At 48.3% G+C, this 20,462-nt stretch overlaps 1 protein-coding gene across 1 annotated transcript in view; it reads left to right on the forward strand.

Moving 5' to 3' along the window:
* LOC135385238 (glycoprotein antigen BM86-like) overlaps positions 1-19,657 on the forward strand; it is a 41,316-nt gene extending 21,659 nt beyond the window's left edge. Inside the window, exons 8-12 of the mRNA XM_064614440.1 lie at positions 5,525-5,650; positions 8,563-8,697; positions 10,526-10,626; positions 18,324-18,376; positions 19,545-19,657. Of these exons, the coding sequence (XP_064470510.1) occupies positions 5,525-5,650; positions 8,563-8,697; positions 10,526-10,626; positions 18,324-18,376; positions 19,545-19,629 (500 nt within the window). The 3' untranslated portion in view covers positions 19,630-19,657. The remainder of the gene's footprint in view (positions 1-5,524; positions 5,651-8,562; positions 8,698-10,525; positions 10,627-18,323; positions 18,377-19,544) is intronic.
* Positions 19,658-20,462: the final 805 nt, after the last annotated feature.

The following is a 20,462-nucleotide window of genomic DNA, read 5'->3' on the forward strand; positions in this document are numbered from 1 at the left end:
GTGAGTCATATTCTGGCATCTATGCACGCCTGCTTTTACATGTGTACTCGAAACGTCTAAAGGTTACGTGATGCCATGTGTTGGGTAATCCTGTAGTTTATTTCTTCCCAACGGTGTTACACATCAATACACAATACATTTTTGGTACACAAAGGAATGATTCCGAACAACGCCGCTCACACCGATGAACTGACGCACCCTTTCGTCTCAATACACTTGAGAATACCCTTTGGATTCTGAGTATACGGTTACAGTCTCTCGCCTGGCGCTGGCTGGCGCTTCTCACTTTCCTTCTGGCGTCTACATCTTCATTTTTGTTTTGTTTAATCCCCTACATTCGGCCATCCTCGAAACTTCTCTTGTCCTCAAGAGGTTGTACTAGTTCTCTCCAATTTTATACGTTGGTGTTTGTCTCTCGGCGTTTCCGAGGTGACCGCCTTGGAGGACTCCCTGGGGATTCTACGTCCTCTTCCTGATCACTTTCGTTTGATTCGTCCTCTTCTATAGAAGGGTCCTCGCGGTGTCCCCACAGTTTCATCTGCGAGACATGTGCCGTAGTAGCGAACTTATGCTGTCGTCCGCCTTCTCTCAAATCCATCACTCGATACGTGTCCCCTGGAATACACTGAGTAACGACGAGTGGTCCTCGATACTTCTGTTGCGTTTTCGTAGGTTGTCCTGTCTTCTCAGGAGCACGCTGTAGGACAACAATATCTCCTACTTGATATTCAGTGGCTCTGTAGTGACGCTTGTCGTAGTGTGCTTTCATGTGCTCTTGTTCTTCCAAGATTTTCTCCCTGGCCTGCTTTTGCAGTTCCCTTGGGTCGCTCCACGTCGCGTCATTCCTCTCATCCGCTAACTGATGTAGTCTACCGTCATAAAAATTGGGCGAGTAGCCATGCAATGTTTCAAACGGTGTCTTGCCTGTAGTTTTGCATACTGCGTTGTTTAAATCTCTCTCTATGCTAGGGATTTCAGCGTCCCAGTCCTTGTGGTCTCTCCTCTTGATGGCAGTTGAAATGATGGGCACAAGTACGCGGTTCACGCGTTCCACTTGTCCATTTGCCTGAGGATGTCTGGAGGAGTTGAGAATGTGCTGCACTCCCCTTGACTGGCAAAATTCTTCAAACTCGTGAGAAGCGAAGCAGGTTCCCCGGTCACTGATAATTCTTCGGGGAAGGCCCCTCTCAAGAATAAGTTGCTCTAACGCCTTCACCACGCTCTTGCTTGTAGTAGTCTTCGCAGGAAACAATCTGACGAACTTCGTAAGATTATCCACAGCTACGAGAAGGTGTTGGTTTCCTTTCGTGCTTTTCACAAAGGGCCCCAAGTGGTCCACGTGTATCACCTCGAATGGATACGTTCCCGGTGGAATCGGATGGAGCAAACCTGGCTTCCTTCCGCTTGGGCATTTGTTTAGAAGGCACTCGAAACATTTACTGATATGGCAACGCACATAGCGCCTCATTTTAGGAAACCAAAAACGCTCCTTGATTTTTGCGACGGTTCTTTCTGTTGCGAAATGTCCCATTAAGTCGTGTGCCTGTACCACAATGCTTTTTCGCATGCTCTTTGGCAACGCAAGAAGCCATTTTACTTCGTCGCCATCCGTCACCCTTTTCATCAGGAGTCCATCCTTTAGCTCGAAGTCCTTGATCCGACTTTGATCTGACGACGTGAGATCCTTCCTGCCTTTCTTCAGTAAGGCAATAATTTCCGAGAGATCAGAATCCTGTCGCTGCACAGTCAAGATTTGATCTTCTAAACTCATTGTTAGCAGTACTTCGAGTTTGTCCGCTACAATATCTTCCAGGGTGTTATCACCAGGCTCCACTGGTGCTCTACTTAAGGAGTCGACATGAGCCATCTTTGTTCCGCTTCGGTGCTTCACCTCGAAGTCATATTCTTGTACAAGGTCGAACCATCGAGCCACTTGTGGCTTCAGGGTCTTGTTGGCGTTCAAGTACACCAGTGCTTGGCAATCGGTCACTACCGTGAAGTGAATCCCGAGCAGGTATGGACGGAGACGTTCTATCGCCCATACAATAGCTAATAGCTCCAACTTGCTGGAATGGTAGTTCTTCTCTGTTTCGGACGTTCGCTTGCTGATGCAGTAAACGAGTCGAAAACGTCTCTGGTCGTCCTGCTGCAAAAGCATGCCTGCCAAGCCATCCTGGCTGGCGTCGGTATGGAGTTCAGTCTTCGCCTCTGGGTTGTAAAGTGCGAGTGTCGGTGCGCTCGTTAATGCCTGTTTGAGGTCCTCGAACGACGCATTTGCTTCCTCTGCCCACATGAAAGTGGAGTTGCCCTTTAGCAGTCTTTGCAGTGGTTCCGCTCTTGTAGCATAATGGTCCACAAACCTTCTGAAGAAACTAGTCAAGCCCAGGAACCTACGTAATTCGTGGGCGTTTCGTGGCATGGGGAAATCCAGTATAGCGTGAACCTTGCGTGGTCCTGGCTTGATGCTACCTGCTTCGAGCGTAAACCCCAAAAACTCAACTGAGCTCCTTCTGAACTCACACTTTTGTAGTCGGAGTGTGAGCTTAGCTTCCTTGAAAGCCTCTAAGATTTTTCGGAGCCTTTCTAGCATCTCATTCCAGTCTTTGGCCGGCACCAAAACATCGTCTAAATAGCACGAAGCTATTGTATTTCTGTACGGCCCTAGCACCTTGTTCATTAGGCGCTGGAATACTGCTGGCCCGTTGGTTAAACCAAACATGAGTCGCTCAAACCTCCCAGTGGTATCGGGTGTTACGAAAGCTGTCTTGTCCTTCGCTGCTTCCGTCAGGGGAACTTGTAAATACCCGTGCGCGAGATCAAGCGTTGTGTAAAGTCGGCTGCCAGCAAGGTGCAGAAGCTCATCGTCGATATTTGGAAGGGGGTAATGCTCCTTGACTGTTTGACTGTTTAGCTTTCTATAGTCCACCACAAGTCTGCTCTCTCCATTTTTCTTCTTTACTAGGAGTACGGGGCTTGCATACGGTGAAGTGGTGTCAGACACTATGCCATGCGTCTTCCATTCCTGAACAATCCGAGATATTTCGCCCCTTTCCTTCGGTGTTGCCCTATACGGTCGGGATACGACGGGACTGCTTCCAGGTGTTTCCTTAATGTCCATCGACACCAGCGTAGTGCAACCAAGCTCCTCAAGTCTAAAGGCGAAGCATTCCCGATATTCGTTGAGTAGATCAAGAAGACGTGTGGCATCTGGTTCTGATATTTCGCTGCCCATCTTCACCTGCGACATTTCTATTGGTACCTTCTGTTGGCACGATTGAGCCTTCACAGATCCTTCCTCTGAGGCTTCTCGTAACAAATTGACCTCTTCGATCTTCCCTAGTCGCTGTCCGCTCCTATAAAGCAAATCTTCCTGTCCACAGTTGAACAAGGGAATACGGACTACGCCCTCATTTACACGTAACAGCCTGTCCGGTCCACACTCTTGCACGTAAAGCGCATCAAGTGTCTTCCGTTCAACAGTCTCCGCTTCTACCCATACAACGGTATTACTGGGCACGATGGTATCCCTCTGTACTGTAATTCTATGCTGCTTGCTTGGAGGCGAGACAATGTCGATGTCACGGAAGGGTTCTTCGTCTCTGTAACCCAGCATGAATTTTTGACCAACCTTGCAATAGGCTATGTGAGGGAGTTCTGTCCAAGTTCGGCCCACCAGGAGTTCAAACGGCTGCACAGAGTCGCGAACAACCAGTACCTCTACATCGTGTGCGGTCACACCATCAATCGTTAAGTCCACCGATGCCTTCCCAATAGCGCGTGTTGTTGGCTCTGTGTTTGAGCCGAACCCATACAGCGTCTTGTCGCAAGGTAGAATGTTCAGTCCACACATCACGGCTACTGATGCTTGGAGTATGCAGCTAGAGCTGCCTGTATCCAGCATTGCCTGTACCTCGTGAGAACCATTGATCTTGGCAACCTTGATGAACTTGTCGGGTCCACAGGGGTTGACGTTCTCGGCCACGACAAACTGCGATGATCCCCGACTTGCGTCGCGCGCTTGACGATTGGAGTTTGTGTCCTTAACAGCTGGTGATTGTTGTCGTCGAGACGGCTCTGGACAATCACGAGCTATATGCCCTCTTTTATTACAGTTAAAGCAGCGTGGCTGCCCCTTCTGATTCTCTGACTTGGGCACCTGTGCCTGCGATTTCTCTGAAGCGTTTTCTTTCGACTGTTCAGTTGGTTTTCCTTTCTGGTGCCTTTCTGTGGACTGTCCTGTGGCGAGTTGGACTCTTTCCTCTATCTTCTTGATGTGTCGTAACAGTTCCTTGGTGTTCTGGTAGTCTCTCACACTCAAAGCCTGAACGAGCTTCATGTCGGTGAGCCCTGTGATGATGTGTTCAATAACGTCTGGCTCGGAGAGGTTGCACTGTCTTGCCTTCGTCTCCTTGTCGTAAAAGTACTCTTCGGATGTCTCCCCTGGACGTTTCCTTCGGGCGACCATTTCTCTGTAGAGCGACTGAAGGCCTGATGTGGAAGGAAATGACTCGTGCAACAGTTCTTTCCATTCCTCCCAAGTTCGACGGCGTACGGACACACCCTCATACCACGTTCGTGCCGTTCCTCTGAGTTTCGGAAGAGCCACCACAACTGTGTCCAGATCTGACCAGCCAAATGTTTCTGCAAGTTCGTCAATACGTTTCGTCCACCTTTCTGCTGTCATCACCTTGTCCTGATCCGGATGAAACTCGGGAACGAGATCCTTCATGTCGTTGACACGGTGGTGAGGAGGACGCGCTGCGTTTTGCTGCAGAGCTGGTGATATGCCAGCAATTGCTGCTCTGACCGCTGTCTCAACTGCGGTTTGAAGAATTGCCTGGAAATCGAGTTGCTGTGTGCCCTCGGTGGTCGAAGTCACATTCGGTGCGGTGGAGCCTTCTTCGCAGGTGATAGAAGAATCTGTGATCGCCTCACGGCTCTCATGTTCACCATCGTCAGCGGGGTCTTGCACAGACTGACCAATTGTATCGGCAGTTGGTGTTGTGCCATCTCCCGAAGGTGAAATTTGAGTGTTCGAAGCAGATGTATCTCCTGCTGCCTGCGGCTGAGCTCCCGACTGCGGACGCATCTTCTTCGGTCGTCCCATTGTTAGCTAGGCCTAAATTCCAACGAGAAGTCTGCTTACTTGACTTTCGCTTGTTGTCTTCGTCCGATGGTGTGTTCACAATCCCACTTCTGATTAATGTTGGGTAATCCTGTAGTTTATTTCTTCCCAACGGTGTTACACATCAATACACAATACATTTTTGGTACACAAAGGAATGATTCCGAACAACGCCGCTCACACCGATGAACTGACGCACCCTTTCGTCTCAATACACTTGAGAATACCCTTTGGATTCTGAGTATACGGTTACAGTCTCTCGCCTGGCGCTGGCTGGCGCTTCTCACTTTCCTTCTGGCGTCTACATCTTCATTTTTGTTTTGTTTAATCCCCTACACATGTGTCACAGTGCCGTCGTCATTACTGGTGTGTATTTCCCGATAAACTTTTATACGCTAGCGAAAACAACGTGCAACGCGGAGGAGAAGGCCAGGTGTAGAGCAGACCAAGTCTGTGAGGTGGAAGGACATGTGGCGGTGTGCAAGTGTGCCAGCGACCGCTTGGAAAGAAACGGACGTTGTTCAGGTAAGATCCGTTACCAACAGCTAGTCTGTTCTGAAGTGCACACCTTGCTCATTCTACCTGAGTTTCGATTTGCATTGACGACAAAGAGGTTCATTGAGGGCTCGGTATACGGACACGACCAGTGACGTAGCCAAAAAAAATATTATCACGGGGTGAACTGATGATACCGGCTTGCACAAATAATACTTTTATTTGGTGTGGCACGGGTGGTTTTCGATGAAACAATGCCATCGGTGCGGCTTGTTTATGCTAGGGCGTAGTGCTGTCGGGTCCAGAAAATCGCTACCGCAAAAGCATGCGAACATTCCAGAAACCTGTGGTGGCAACAATAACAACAACTTTATTAGTTGATGATGGATGGGGAGTTTCATTGCCAGCGGCGATACCCTGTGGTGGCAAGCGAACTTCACTGCGAAAGAGGATGACATAAGCAGGACAACAAAACATGCATCGCGGCATTACCCTCAGGGTAGAAAAGCTTCGACCCGATACTAAAAAGCGAAGTGTGACAATTATTGTCATTATCTCTACCTCGTGTAATAGGGCTTCACGCGGACCACCTCCGGGCTGGCGCGTCATCGGGGTTGATGACGTCCGTCGGTAACGATCTCATAGTCCAGGTCACACAGGCGTCGCCCAACCCCGTATGGGCCGAAGTATCGCAATAGTTTCTCGCTGGGTCCTGGTCGGCGGATTGGGGTTCAGACCCAAACAATGTCTCCTAGCTTATGTTCGGTATACTGCCGCCACAGATTGTACGTTTTCTGTCCCGTCGCTGTGGGTCTGTACGCGTACCCTTGCGAAATGACGAGCATCTTCGGAGTGCTATACGAAGCTACAAGCATAGACGGTCAGGTCGTCGTCCCGGTGTGGTAGCATGATGTCCAGCGTCTTCGTCACCTCGCGTACGTCAGTAGATTAGGCTGAACGGTGTCACGTTGACCATTTTTTGGGTGGCTGTGCACGAACGTCACGTAGGGCAACACGTTTTATGCTCGACGTCCACGTACGTCGACAGCATGCTGTACGAAAATGGCTGCCGTAAATGCAGTCGCTCTGTCAGTACTCGGCAAGTAACCCAAATTCGTGAAGCAGGCCCTGTAATCGGCGGCTCCCTTGCTGTACTCGTTCCGGGCTCAGCCGCTTCTTGAAGGCGACGACCGGTACAGGTTTTTACCCTGCATGTCCACCAGATGTCAAGGAGTGAAGTGAGGATACTGACCTTCAGAAATTTAATTGCTATTTGGGCGATCCTGTGTCGCGAACAGAGGAGCAGCAAACTTCAGACAGAGAGCAGACGGTGAGGCACAGTTGATTTTCGCTGATAGACTGCCACCCGTGAAGACGTCTGGTACTTGAGTTTGAGTGTATATATGTATATATATATTGACTATTTTTCTCCTTTTATATATATATATACTCATAGAACGATGCGACAGCACCAGAGGACACGTGTTTCCCCGTGTTCGCGGCTCGTCAGCTCTGGGCAGCTCCTTATCGTACGGGATTGGCAAACCAGGGGTCACTCAGCGAGCGATATACACCTGGGAGAGTGACTGAGCACTCCTCCATGCCACAGTGCAAGCCAGTGAATTATAAAGAGGAGAAAAAGCCATTAAAAAAAATAAGTAAATGACGCTAGAGGTGTTTGAAATTTGTATTTTTTGCTCGGCCTTCTGGCGTGCAATACAATGCGTCCATGATGTAATCAACCACATCTATGAAAGTGTCCCAACCTCTTTAATGAACGTCTAAACGCGGAGCAACACCGACTCGTTCGTATTTTAAGCAGAATGTGCAACCGAGGGTAGACGTGGGCGCAACAACCACTTTGCTTGTTTTGTCCACGTCTGTCCTCGGTTGCACTTTTTCCTTATAGTATGCGTCACCAACTCGCCCAAGTTTCTCTTATAATCGACTCATTCCGTTTATTCTCGGTGAGGACATGAACCGGGTCGTCAGATTCGAGGACACAGTCAGGTCGCTTTGGGCGGAAACAGACAGGAATTACTGGTTTTCATTCCACAGTCGCTGTTATAGTTATCCGTAACGCGCGAGAAGGTACCCCGCGGAGCGGCCGTAGGTTTATGTCTGCGCCGTGCAGGACAACCAGAAGCGAGCATGAGTGAGAGGCAGGCTGGTGGTAGGTGCAACAACCGTCCAAACAAGCATGCCGAGCTACTGACATGACGCGGTGTATGTCTCGACCCTGTCATCGACCTGTAGGTTGGATGCCACTTTCAAACCTAGGAGCTAGCGCTCCATAGCGCTGACGTCTGCGCAGGCCACCTGCTCGTGTGGTACGCTTAAATCTCACCATGGCTCTACAGCAGTCCGCCATGAGGTCGAATTCTAGATAACCAAAATGACTTCTCTGTATTCGAGAAGGCGGAGAGTCATGCACGCACTAATAACGCCAATAAGCTTTCAATCATTGCTTCGCATCACACAGGATCGAAATGCGCGAGACAACTGCATCTCTTGGGTGTTCCTCCGTTTGATGAAGAGCTTTTCTTGACGTTCCTTGTCGAATGACTGCTATGGCGCATGATGACCGCAGTTGCCATTGCGGCGGAAAAACCCGCATCACGATCATCACGTCAACGGATGTTTGGGGAAGGACATATAATTGAGCCCTTCCTGCGTGCAAACATGTATATTACGAATACCAATAGAACTTCTGGGTCTTGTAATAGGAAAGGTAGCAATAGTAAGATATTCAGATAGCGACGGAGAGAAAAGAAAGTAGAAATACGTGCATAACTCTTCAATTTTTGACATGTTCTCCTTGCCAAAGCACAGTCACTCTGACGTGCACGCTTTAAAATTAATTTGCCCTTCCCTTCTTGATATATCCTTCATTTTTTGTTCATCTTAGCACTATGCACTCTGTAACAACTGTTCCGACACAGGGAACTGCACTCTGGAATGTCACCACAGGTTCGGCAGTTGCACCATTTTCAACAACGAGGAACACTGCAACTGTACATCCCCGCTCCAAGGCGATTCTTCTGAGCAGTCCACCAAGGAAGGACCTTGTGTATTGGGTAAGCATGGAGATGGTCACCAGTCTATTACTGTGGTACAGTGCTGGAAAAAAGTTTACGGAACATGCTCCGGCTCAGTCGTCCCTCAGAGTGACACGCTAGCAGCGAATAGGACCGTACATACAAACAGGTGACTGACCTAGGTGTGCCTAGGTGCCTAGGTGACATCTGTAACTTTGACACGTTGAAGACCTCAGCCGCGTGAAGAAGAGCATGCCGTACGGTGTCTAGTTCCCCTTAAATGGGACAGCGATTACAAAAGATAGGCTACGATATCGCACGAGGCCATGGACCAAACGCTGCATAAAAGATGACCGATGTGACTCCGATAGTGCGCCGTAAGACGTCTCCGTGCCTGTGTGGCAGGGTAGGTCGTTTTGGTACAGGTTAAGGTGGTGCTGTCTACCTCACACAAGGTATCCACAGCGTCCGCACAGAAAGGAAGTGGAACAGCTGGCCGCGGGATAGGGTGAGATAATCGGCATGTGAAGTAGCGAAGTTCGAAGATATGATTAAACCCAGTTTGCGCAGCGACAATTGGAACAAAGCTAGTTGCAAGTGCTTTAATTCTTCGCCTTAGATGCAGGGCACTTGCCACAACAAGTGGGGAATGCCCCATCCTACAGAAGCGCGAGGAAGACGAACATCTGCACGAGCCAGCTGATCAACCGCTGACCTCCAACGAAATCTCGATGTGCGGTCATGTGCGGCGATGTGAGGTCAGAGGTCGGAGGCCTTCCGCCGTCCCACCCACAATGTCAGAGGCTGCTGAGGAGACCAATATCCCGCAGGTAGTGGAAAAGCGCTGCAGCTTAAGTTATATTGCAATTTTGGAGTATCCGAGGCTGGTCAGGCGAGACTTGAGCGTGTCGCAGAACGTCTTGAAACAGCGTCAGTCGAGAAGAAGGTGTCGAATGTCTGCCTCAACGTTGCAGGTAGAGCATACGGGTGTGGCCTGCTGGTCCATTTTGAACAGCTGTGACGGAGTGCGGGCTACGTTGAGGCGGAGCCGATGGATGACAGACTCTTCCCTCCTTGAGACACGACTGCAAATAGTATACTCCATCGCTGAGTCAATGGACTTCAAGAAGGGGTTCGTTTTGGCAATGTTCTTGCGAAACACCTTCGTGCTGACAGTAAGGAAGCGGCGTAGCTGCAGACGGCAGGCGAATGTCGAGATGTGTATTCCACCAATCGGCTCGAACGCATGGGCACGTTTCGCCGCGGCGCAGCATGTTGTTGTTTCAAGCTTGTATGCATACAATCAAGTTGATTGTAAACGGTCCGCGATACCTTTGATGATCTCTTGTGGCATTGGATTTTGAAAGGTAGACGAATAGTATCTTTACGGCATCCCATGTCCAGGCAATTAGCACTAGCATTGTCCTGTGCATGTCACGAGACCTTGCGTAGTCGCATTTACCAAGGGATCCCGAAGAAAAAAGACGTCTTATGTCCTTTTGCATTCCGGCTTCAGGCTACATTACTTCTAGAATCCGTTTGCCTCTTTATCTATTCCTATTGGCATTTTATTTCCAATTGGTTTTATTTATCTATTCATTATGCAGTGTTAACAGGCTGTTGGTGAAGTCGACAAAAAACAATTGTACACGACTGAGCTACTGCAGCGCTGTGTTACTCATGATACTATTCATGAATTGATTGCGTAAACGCGCGGTACTTAGAAGGCCACGTTGTCAAGCGTTTTCCTAAAGCTTTCTGTTGGTCTGATTTGTTCCTGTGTTCCCCTGACCCTCTGTTTCGTTGCGCGTTTGTCAATACCATCTCTCCCACTGGTTCTCTTTTACATCTGTGATTTCTTTTCCAGAAAGCTTCTCTTACTTGACGTCGTTGAAGCTGAACAGAAGCATCTCCTCATGGAAAGTAGCTGAAGACTGCCGCAATATGAAAGATCTTCTGACGCAGGCGGTGAGCCCCTGGCTAAGGCTTTGGCTGAGAACGTGGTTAGAAAACGTTGTGAACGGGCTCATTCCATGAGTCACACTCTTTTCGGTGCAACAGTACACCGCTAAGTGGATTTCGGCCAATCGAAACGTTCCGAAAGAGACTGTGGTGTATTTCTACACTCCTGTGCAACCAGCGTAGCCACTTTTTGACGCGGATATATCCAAAAACGGGATGAAAGTTGATAAATCCCACACAAGTACTGTATGGGTAAAAATTGGTGAGTCTGAGCTGTAACTGGTGACGGCAATGTCTTTCGTTACATCGAAAAGGTGATGGCTACTTTCGCCACTGCAAGCCAACGGTGTACTGCGTAACGGTGCCATATGCTGTGCATTTTTGTTTTCAGTGAGTGCAACGAAGGTCGTGTTAATCCTGAAACAGGTAAAAATGGGTACCTTACATAGCTTAGGCTCGCACCGTTTCAGCGTTCGACATTACACAGGGCCCTAACTGGCTTTAGATAGTGTATGTAGCATACTGCGCAAGCCACCATGCTGACAGCGACAAGCTCAGAGTGACAGACACTTAGAATCTGAGGACCAGAGCTGTGAAACTAGTCACGTAGCTCTGAAAGTAACTCAGTTACAGCAAAAGGAACGGAACTAAGATGTAACTCAGTTACAGTAACTCATCAGCTATAATTGAGTTACTCTTGAATTACTTGGGGCTATACGCCTTTAAAGTGACGAAACCGGCAACTTGCTGCCAACAGACCACTAAAAGACCACTAAAATGATGTTCATTAAACAGGCACGCATCCAATAAAACGACCCTGCAGAAAACAAAATACATCAGGAGAACTTAGATAGCACATTCGTCGCGAGTGATAACTTCCTGTAGACCTGCAGCACTGATGGCGTCATTGAACATAGGAATGATGCCTACACACCATACATACTACACATACACACACTACACATAAAAAAATTGGATAAACGGAAAAGTTGACTGGAGTAAGCTGGATATTTCCCGTGGCTAATCTTCAAAAGCTGATCGAATAAAATCTTGCTTCGGTATTTGCGATGTCAGTAAATGCAAGGAAAGGGGACATCTTGAATGTCTAGTAGAATAAACTTAGGCTTTGAAAAAATATGTAATATCCGAGACAAACCTACAACAGACCCGTCTAAATCACTGTACCACACGCGCCCAACAAGCACATCTTAAAAGTGTTATTTGTATGACTTGTTATTGCCTGCACGAAAACAAGTCCCCAAAACGAGACGTCAAAGTTGAGCAGGCAGGCAGGCAGGCAAGCGTGGCAGGGTCTTACAAAATATGCTGTGCATGGACATCGTGTTTTACGTATAGACCGCATTCTGCATGGCCATCGTATAGCTCCGTGCAATGTCGATCCGCTGATATCGGCTTGTCTGCTGCATTGTTAGTTGACGATCAGATTGATGATATCCCAATTCGGTGGGCGTTGGATAAAGGTACTAAGAGACGCTTTGACATCCACATGGATAGTGTGGGCACTCAATGTCAAAAGCTATGTTTGTGGGAATGTCATTTTTCCACAGAACGACGTGAAAAGCATTGCGATAATACAGCGGCGGAGCGATCAGCCTCTAACCTGCCGAGCGGCCCCAGGGCATTGGTAGACTGAAAGGAAATCACTACAACATCGAGCGCTCGTTCATGTGCGTTTCGGCTCGCGACTTCGTGAAGACACTTGGTTTGTCTCGAAATAAGGTTTTCAAACCGTAGTGAAAACTCTGCTACATGGTTTGCAATGGAAACACTGGGGCTGGCTTTCTGAAGCAAAAACTTCACATGAAGCGTTTCGCGGTCTGGTAACCGCTTCAGATTTATTTCGGCGCAGCGGTAGAAATATATATATATATTTCGGTTCTATTCAGTTCCCGGGTCAGCAAAAAATATCGTGTTTTGCGGTTTTTAGTTAGGGTTCCGCTCCTCTTCCGATCCCTTGGATTAACTGCTTCACAGCCTTGGTTACGACATCTAGCTCTTCCTCCCCTAGATATCCACGTCTGTTTGTTTTATTTACCATTAATGAAATATCTGAAGCGCCACTGGTTTTCTTGTACTCTAACGTGTCACTGAAAGCTCTTTCAAGGATGCTCTTACGAATTGAACCCAATTAAGTCTACTTGTCCCCAAATTCCAAAAAGTATGGTGTAAAAGGTAGCTGAAAGTACAATGAAAAGTACTTAATTTATTGCCAAATGCACCAGAGTGCAACAGTGTCTGCAATGGTAGCCTCACATACTTTCGCATCGAGTGCCGAAAACTCCATCCTTCGAACCACAAATATTCCGGTAACTGCAGTTGCAGACTTCAGTTGAGGTATTTTGGGAAACAAAAGTTTCAGGAAAAAATATCCGAAGAAAATTCAAACAAAAACAGAGAAAAGAATCATATACAAAAATTCAGATACTTGTGTTTCAGACTCCGTCACGTGAATATAGTGACCACGCACGCTGGGTCCGGAAAACGAGAACTATAGTACTTCTTGAGATACACTTCACGATGAGAGAACTGATGTTCTCAGGCTGGAACAGCATAGAAGGGACAATCACATACAAGGCATCAAGTTGCCTAAGAAATTAACCCTGAAAGATGAAAGTCACTGAAAAGGTCAGCCAGAGAATACGAAATCTTCAACTTCACGGTACAAAGGTGTGCCGTAAAAAAAAAAAAAAAAAGTGTTAGTTTATCCAATATACGACACACAGCACCATAGTGTTGCATAAAACATCGGCCGCTGTGGATGCTTTGTTATATTCCTTTTAAATGTGTGTATACGGAAGGACTCGAGAGAGAGGGAAAAAGAATCAGGAGCAATAGGGGCTAGGATTACAATCCTTTGGGACATATTAGTTCGAAATGTACTAGTGGAGCAATCACGGTGCGCAAGAGAGCTTTCGGTCTCGCGGGTCAGAAAAGCTGCTTCCTGGACTGCCAGAGTCGGTTCCGAGATGTCAGTCGCCCTATAGTGAAGCGCGCTCGCTTTCTTTTTTTCCCTCCTTTCTGTCAGCGATTGAACGTGGAGCCGCCCATTCCGCGCACAGGGGTGATATAATGTCCAGATTTTGTAACCACCAGGAAGCGGTAGCTTGTGGTGAAACCGCCATCTTGTCCTGGCTGACGTCATGGGAAACGTCATCTTGAGGACATGTGACTTTGTTTATATTCTGTTTTCGCCCTGATGGCCGTTTCCTTTTCCAGCATAGTATCATTAGGTGAACGCATTTTGCTGGTGTAAGTTGCACGGTGCTTGTTACTTGACGTAGCGATTTGTCCTTGCCAATTCTCAGTGCATCCCATCGGCTGAGTGATCCCTGGCGCCGGCGTCGTTATCACATCGTTGCGAATGGCGAGCAGTATGAGGCCACATGCTCAAGCCGAGCTGTTTAATTGCAAGCATATTGGATAAAAGGCGCATTATGGATCGAAAGACGTTGCAAAACGACGCGCAGAAACGGTAGTGGCTTTGTCTATGGCGCTGTTCACTGGCGCTGCCATTTTTATGGTCACGTGTATGACAACATTTGCGTTGACGTCACGCAGCACTAGAGCAGAATGCATGGCGTTCTCCGGGCATGCTATCTTCTATGGAGTGGTATATGGCAGGGCACCACTGTGGTTCCGCGTGCGAAGTAGAGCGACGCGCCAGTCCCGTGACACTGCCAGTTTTGTAGGGGTTCCTGTCTGCCAGATTTACCGAGCAACTTACGAAGGAGCTTTTTCTTTTTGGCTCATAAATAAAGCACATTACAACGATTCAATTATGTGGCGAATATTGAAGTACTTTTCGAGGAGGAACGTGAGAAGTAGTTGCGACAATTCGAGAATTCACATTCAGTACTCAATGTCCGTTCCTATATGCCCATCTGGAAATTTGGAACTTACTTTCCGACATTGTCGCAGCGCGTCATTCACTTAGAGCTGTGCAACATAGGTTGAGAGCCCTTGATCGACAGCGTTGACGCCGGTTTTGTGAGATGCTTTCGCTCTTCGGCAGACCAGCCAGAATTTGGCAAGTTGCGCGTAGCCTGCGCGATGGTCTTCCACGCAACAATACATTGGGGTCACTTGCTCTGATCTTCAACAAGTCTGAGGTAGACGTACCTCTGGACTTCTGCGGAACTGTGGCGGCGGCGGCGGAAGCTGCGGAAACTGCAACGTTTCATACCTACATGGTTGAACTTCGCGAGGATCTTGAGCGTATAACGCTCCCGTCGAACGCACAGCTGGATGCGGATTTTTCACTGCCAGAGCTTAAAACTGCCCTTCGGTTGTCCCGACCCAAGTCGTCCCCTGGTGCAGACGGGATCACTTATTCAGCTCTTCGAAATCTTGGCGCTGAGGGCCTTCGAACCTTGCTGTTTATATGCAACAGCTCATGGAGATCTGGCCAGGTACCCTCCAGCTGGGAGGAAGTCATAGTGGTCCCATTGCTGAAGCCTGGCAAGCATCCGTCGCACCTGTCCTCTTTCCGTCCTGTTAGCCTTACCAGTTGTGTTGATAAGGTGATGGAGCGGATGGTGTTACACAGGCTGGAATGGTGGTTTGAAAGGAGTCACGTTTTCCCTGAGGAGATGGCGGGCTTCCGTCGGCACCGTAGCTCAGTTGACTCCCCTATGGACCTTGTGACTGTTGTTGAAGTCGCCAAGAGCTGCAAGAGGATTGTCGAGGCTGTTTTCCTTGATGTCAAACGTGCCTATGATACGATCAGTCATACTTATGTTTTGCACACCCTTCTCCGGGCTGGAATGTCTCGCAGACTTTTTGTCTGGGTGGCGAGCTTCTTGTCCAACAGAACAATTTTCGTCCGCACTCGGAACGGTGACACGCAAAAAGCAGTTTTGACCCAAGGCGTTCCTCAAGGAAGTGTATTAAGTCCCATCTTCTTGAATTTGGTTATGGCGGATATCAAGCGTTGCCTTCATCGCAATGTTCAGCTCTCTGTATGCAGACGATGTGTGCATTTGGACCACCGGTAAATCAAGGCCAGCGATTCAACGCCGCCTTCAAAACTCGTTGGATGCTATTCAGCATTACTTCACCAAGGCTGGCATGGACGAGCTGGCAAGGCTGGCTGAGAAGATAGTTGTGCTCCCGTTCACGCGGAAACCCATGAGTGATTTCCCTCTTTCGCTAGGCAATAATACACTCAGCCAAGTGAAGTGCCATAAATTGCTGGGTGTTATCTTGGATGCCAATCTCTCGTGGAGCGCCCAAATCAGGTACCCGGAAGCAAAAGTTCAACGCTGGACCATTGTCATTTCTTGCTTCGCTGGCGCTGCATGGGGGATTGATCAGGAAGCGCTCCTATCGATTCATGGGACATTGGTTCGGGGAACCATTCTCTACAGCCTCCTGGTCTTACACGGCATCTCAAGAACTTCTGAACAGAGGCTTCGGTGTATGTTGGCCAGAAGCTTGAGGATCTGCCTCGATTTACCCCGCGCCGCTGAAACGCGCATGGTGGTAGCAGAGGCCCGCGAGCTGCCAGTAGATGTCTTACGTCTCAGAGAAACTGTGCACCATTATCTACGCCTCGTCGCCGAACACCGTCGTCACCCCTTATTTTCGAAGCCCGAAAGGCGGAGGCAGAGCAACATTTCTCGCTGCATTGCTGCTGTAAAGCCGTTGCTACCGGCTTTTGTTGGCAGATCAGTCGTACCCAGGTCTCCTCTGTGGGTCTTTTCGATACCTTCAATCTTTACTACCATTCCTGGGCTCAAGAGCAAGAGGGATCACGTTGCAGCACCCGTGTTGAAACAACTTGCGCTAGACATGATGCTGTGCCGTTACCCTTCGCACACTGCAGTATTCACAGATGGGTCGACCAACTTACACTGCTCCAGTGCTGCCTTTACAATTCCGACTATGTCGTCATGCAACGCATACCGTCCTTCGTACCGCACCTCACCCACGTCTGCAGAGTTGCATGCCATTTTGTTCTTCCTCAAACAAACTCATTCCGTACGCCGTTATCAGTAGCTGCGTGATATACTGCGACTCCTAGGCAGCTCTCCAGTGTATAACGAACATGGGTATTCGTGGATCACTTGCGCCAGTGGTCGTGGAAATACTGGAGGAACTAAGCCGTCTTGAAATCAGCGGGCACTCTAACTACTTCCAGTGGGTTCCTGCACACTGCGGCATCCGCGGCAACGAAGAGGCTGACGAGGCTGCGGCAGCTGCGTATCATTCCCGATCAAGCGTGCGGATTACCCTCCCCAAAGGCTACAGGTGAACCTTCCTAAATGATGTGGTGAGGCCTCTCGCACATGCGCAGTGATCTCGTGACATTCCATCAAGAGTTGTGATGCGTGAAGTGGACCCTGACTTTGGCTTCACCATGTCTTCTCGTGTTCCTCGCCATTTTGCGTCGCTAATGCACAGGCTTCGTCTCGGGGTTGCATTCCCCCCCCCTCCATTTCAAGCATCTGATCGGCCGCTCCGAGTCTATGCTCTGCTCTCGCTGTGCTGTTTTGGCGGATACCAAGCATGTGCTCCTCCACTGACATCTTTACACCTCCCAAAGAGCAGCTCCCTGCAGTGTCGCCTGCAATCGATCACGGCCGTACCATGTACGTTGGCAACCATCCTCGGCTCTTGGTCTAACCAGATCGTCCATCGCCAAGGTCTTGAGTACTTCAAGATTTTTCTCCGGGACACTGGTCGCCTCTCTACCCTATGATGTGGCTGCGTACCTCTGTGCTGTGTGTGTTTTTGTGTGCTGAGGTTTTTGCCTACCGTTCTGATGGCTTATTGACTCCACTGACTATCGAACCCTATTTAGCATCGTTCATCACCTTATCATCAGGACACATCTCATCCTGCCCATTGTGCCTTGGGGTAGTGAGCCGCACCTTACGTGGCGAATTTCCCCATTCATTATCATTAATTTATTTGTTGTTGTTTGGGGAAGACAGTCACCCCTGGCGATGGATTATCATCATTCAAATACAGTGGTTGTATTCGGCGTGACAGTTGTTCCTAGAGGTACTACGCTCATATATTGCGGTAAAAATACACGTTGGAGGTGCCTTCCATTCCCCTTTAAAGTTACGACCATATACGTGAGAATATACGGTACTTCGTAGAAGAAAAATGGATTGAAAACATCAGAAAAAATAGTGAGAGGTTGGACCGTTCCGTGTGCTAGAACGGGGCGCTTAGGGTGGCCACGTACTTAAAAGGACATGTACTTCACGAGAGTTCTCAGGAAGAAGTCACAGAATGGGGCGACTCACTGAGTCATTTTTGATGTCCAGACGCCAACCGGTAATCTGTTCAATGCACTCGATGTCTTCTGACACACTACTTAGGGTGCAGTCTTTTGAGGAGGCTATTCTGTTACTATGTACGAGCACGCAACCAAAGGGAATGTTCAGCCGGAGCCGATGAGGTTCAGGTGTTTAACCATCGTGAGACTTGATGACTCTAACAGGTAACGCTTAGGGCTGTTTTTCATGTCCAGCGCAGCTCTTTTCCCATGTATTTTTTAGGATCCTGTTGAGGATCAGCTATGTGCTTCAGATGATTACAAGCTATTTAATGTTATTATATCTCTATGCGAATTTTTCCTAGAAGCACCAAAGAGAAACATGAGACAAGTAACCGTGACGAGAACATCACAGCCATTACCTAATAGTGGGCACGTTCTTCTTTCATTTCAGTTGAGCGTGCTGTTCGGACCGGAATTCCTGCATCTAGACATCGTCAGCTGTCTGTAAGTTTATAGTATAACTTGCTTTTCGTCGTTGCTTTTTCCTTTTGCTGTTGCGCGTCGCCGTCTTCCGTTGTGAACGTGCCCGCATAAAGGAAGGGAGAGACATTAGAGCCAGCTAGAACTTCCGCAAGAATTATGCCCAGAGTACGCCAGAGTTCGCCTAGCAACAGTAGGGGCCTTAAAACTGCGATCTTTTGTTACTGCAGGTTTCATACACTGATATACTTTTTTATACTTGAAGACTCTTGCATTTCGAAATGTAACCCGAAAACGCTACCTTTTGTTCGCATCCGTGCGCACTGGTGAGGCCCAGTCGTGCAAGGAGAAAGTGCGTAGCACAACAAAAACACGTTGATGAGACTGCGCTGCAGCGTGCAGGTGAGAATAATTTTGTAACCGAGCGTGCGCCAGGCATGTTTGAAAATTCCTTTGAGTGCCTGGATGTTTGCGCACCTTACCAATACGGTACTGCTGAGCGCTAACATGACGAAGGCTTAAGAGAGGGACACAACACATGCGCTTCTTCCAACACTTTATTGAACAGAAGACAAATGTCGACTGAACTCCGCCACGTAAACCGCGTCAGTCGACTTATTGAGCAATTTCCCATACGTCACTGTCGGATGCCTCGTCCCCATTCGCCTCAGAGTAGTAGAGTAGGTGGATGACAGCCACAGGCAGAGGAGGAAGAAGAACATGAATAGCTGACGGCGCAGATATCCACATCGTGCGTTCAAAAGAAAAGTAGTGACGGTTGTGTGATTATGAAAACAATTGCGTGCCGAAAGGCGGCAAATGTATTTGAGAAGCAAACGGATTCGCGCGATGTTAGACTTGTGTGTAACGTGTCTAAATTTCAAGATTACAATTCAACATGAGGTCGGCGCTTCAGTTGAGCATAAGTCGACTGGACCCTGGAGAGTTTTATGGCGACTTAGTCGACAGTTAAGTAAGCCATCGGGAGTCGACCTTAATGATCAGTCGACTTGGATCTTCAGTCGACATATCATACCATGTAAATGCAGCTTATGACGCGCTGCAACAGCTTCACGTATATTGCACACGTGCTTTATTATACATAATATGCTGCTCTGGCTGCCAACTAGCATAAGAGGGATCCTAAACACTTCACTGTGGTGCTATAAATTTTTTTTTTTTTTTGTTTCAGGGACGCGTACGAGGTACGGCTAATATTCAGCAAAAAGCAAGACGAAGCTGTTCTGAAGAGGCTTCATCTTGCAAGAATAGCATAAAGCCACACTCCTGTTATTTCTGGCCAGATGTACACGTTGTTTCTGGGTCAGTCGGAAGTACGTATCATCTTGCCGCACTGTGCGATTTGCGAACAGTTTTGTTTATTGCTTTGACACGCGCCTCGCGCGAATCGCGCATATACGCTTGGCATACTTCATCGTAATGGCCGCCGCCATCCTGTCGGCCCCGCATACAGAAGCGTGTACCTCATCGTAATCATCGTAATCATGCGAGACTGCCGCAGATAAGGAATATGTTCCAACCAAACATGTTCCAGAAGAATCAAAATGTAGTTTTGAAAGTTCGAATTTCAGTAGTAGAGTAGTTTGAGTTTGACTGCTTTATGCTCGTTCCTATATAAGCTGGCGGACAACTGAGAGAGACCAAATTCCGCATAAATTGCATCTCTCGACGCGCAATATCCTGACCATTATAGCTCGGCTATTCCATGTTGCACGTCACGTGTGTGTGGTCGTCCTGCACAGTGGTATACTAAGCCACCGTTTTGCGACCACGCCTCAATCATGGAGGTAACTTGTGGATGAAATTCAGGACGAGGACCCCGGCCACGTTAACAGTTGTTCGCCGTTGCATGAGCGTTTACGCCGCAAAACCCGAGCTGTGGGGACAATTGGAAGATGTGGTAATGAAACACACCTATCATCATCATAACAAGAAAGTTGTTGCTAGTGTATGCTAGAAATGTATAGCACTTCTTGGCGAAGGCCGTCATGGTCAACGGGGAACGAAAGTAGAAAGGCATACATCAAATGTGCCCTGCGCATCATTTCCATTTAGTGCTTCCACTGAGGTAGGCCTTGAAAACTAGAGT

Source organism: Ornithodoros turicata, chromosome 2 (assembly GCF_037126465.1).
Source record: "Ornithodoros turicata isolate Travis chromosome 2, ASM3712646v1, whole genome shotgun sequence".
NCBI classification, from domain to species: Eukaryota; Metazoa; Arthropoda; class Arachnida; order Ixodida; family Argasidae; genus Ornithodoros; species Ornithodoros turicata.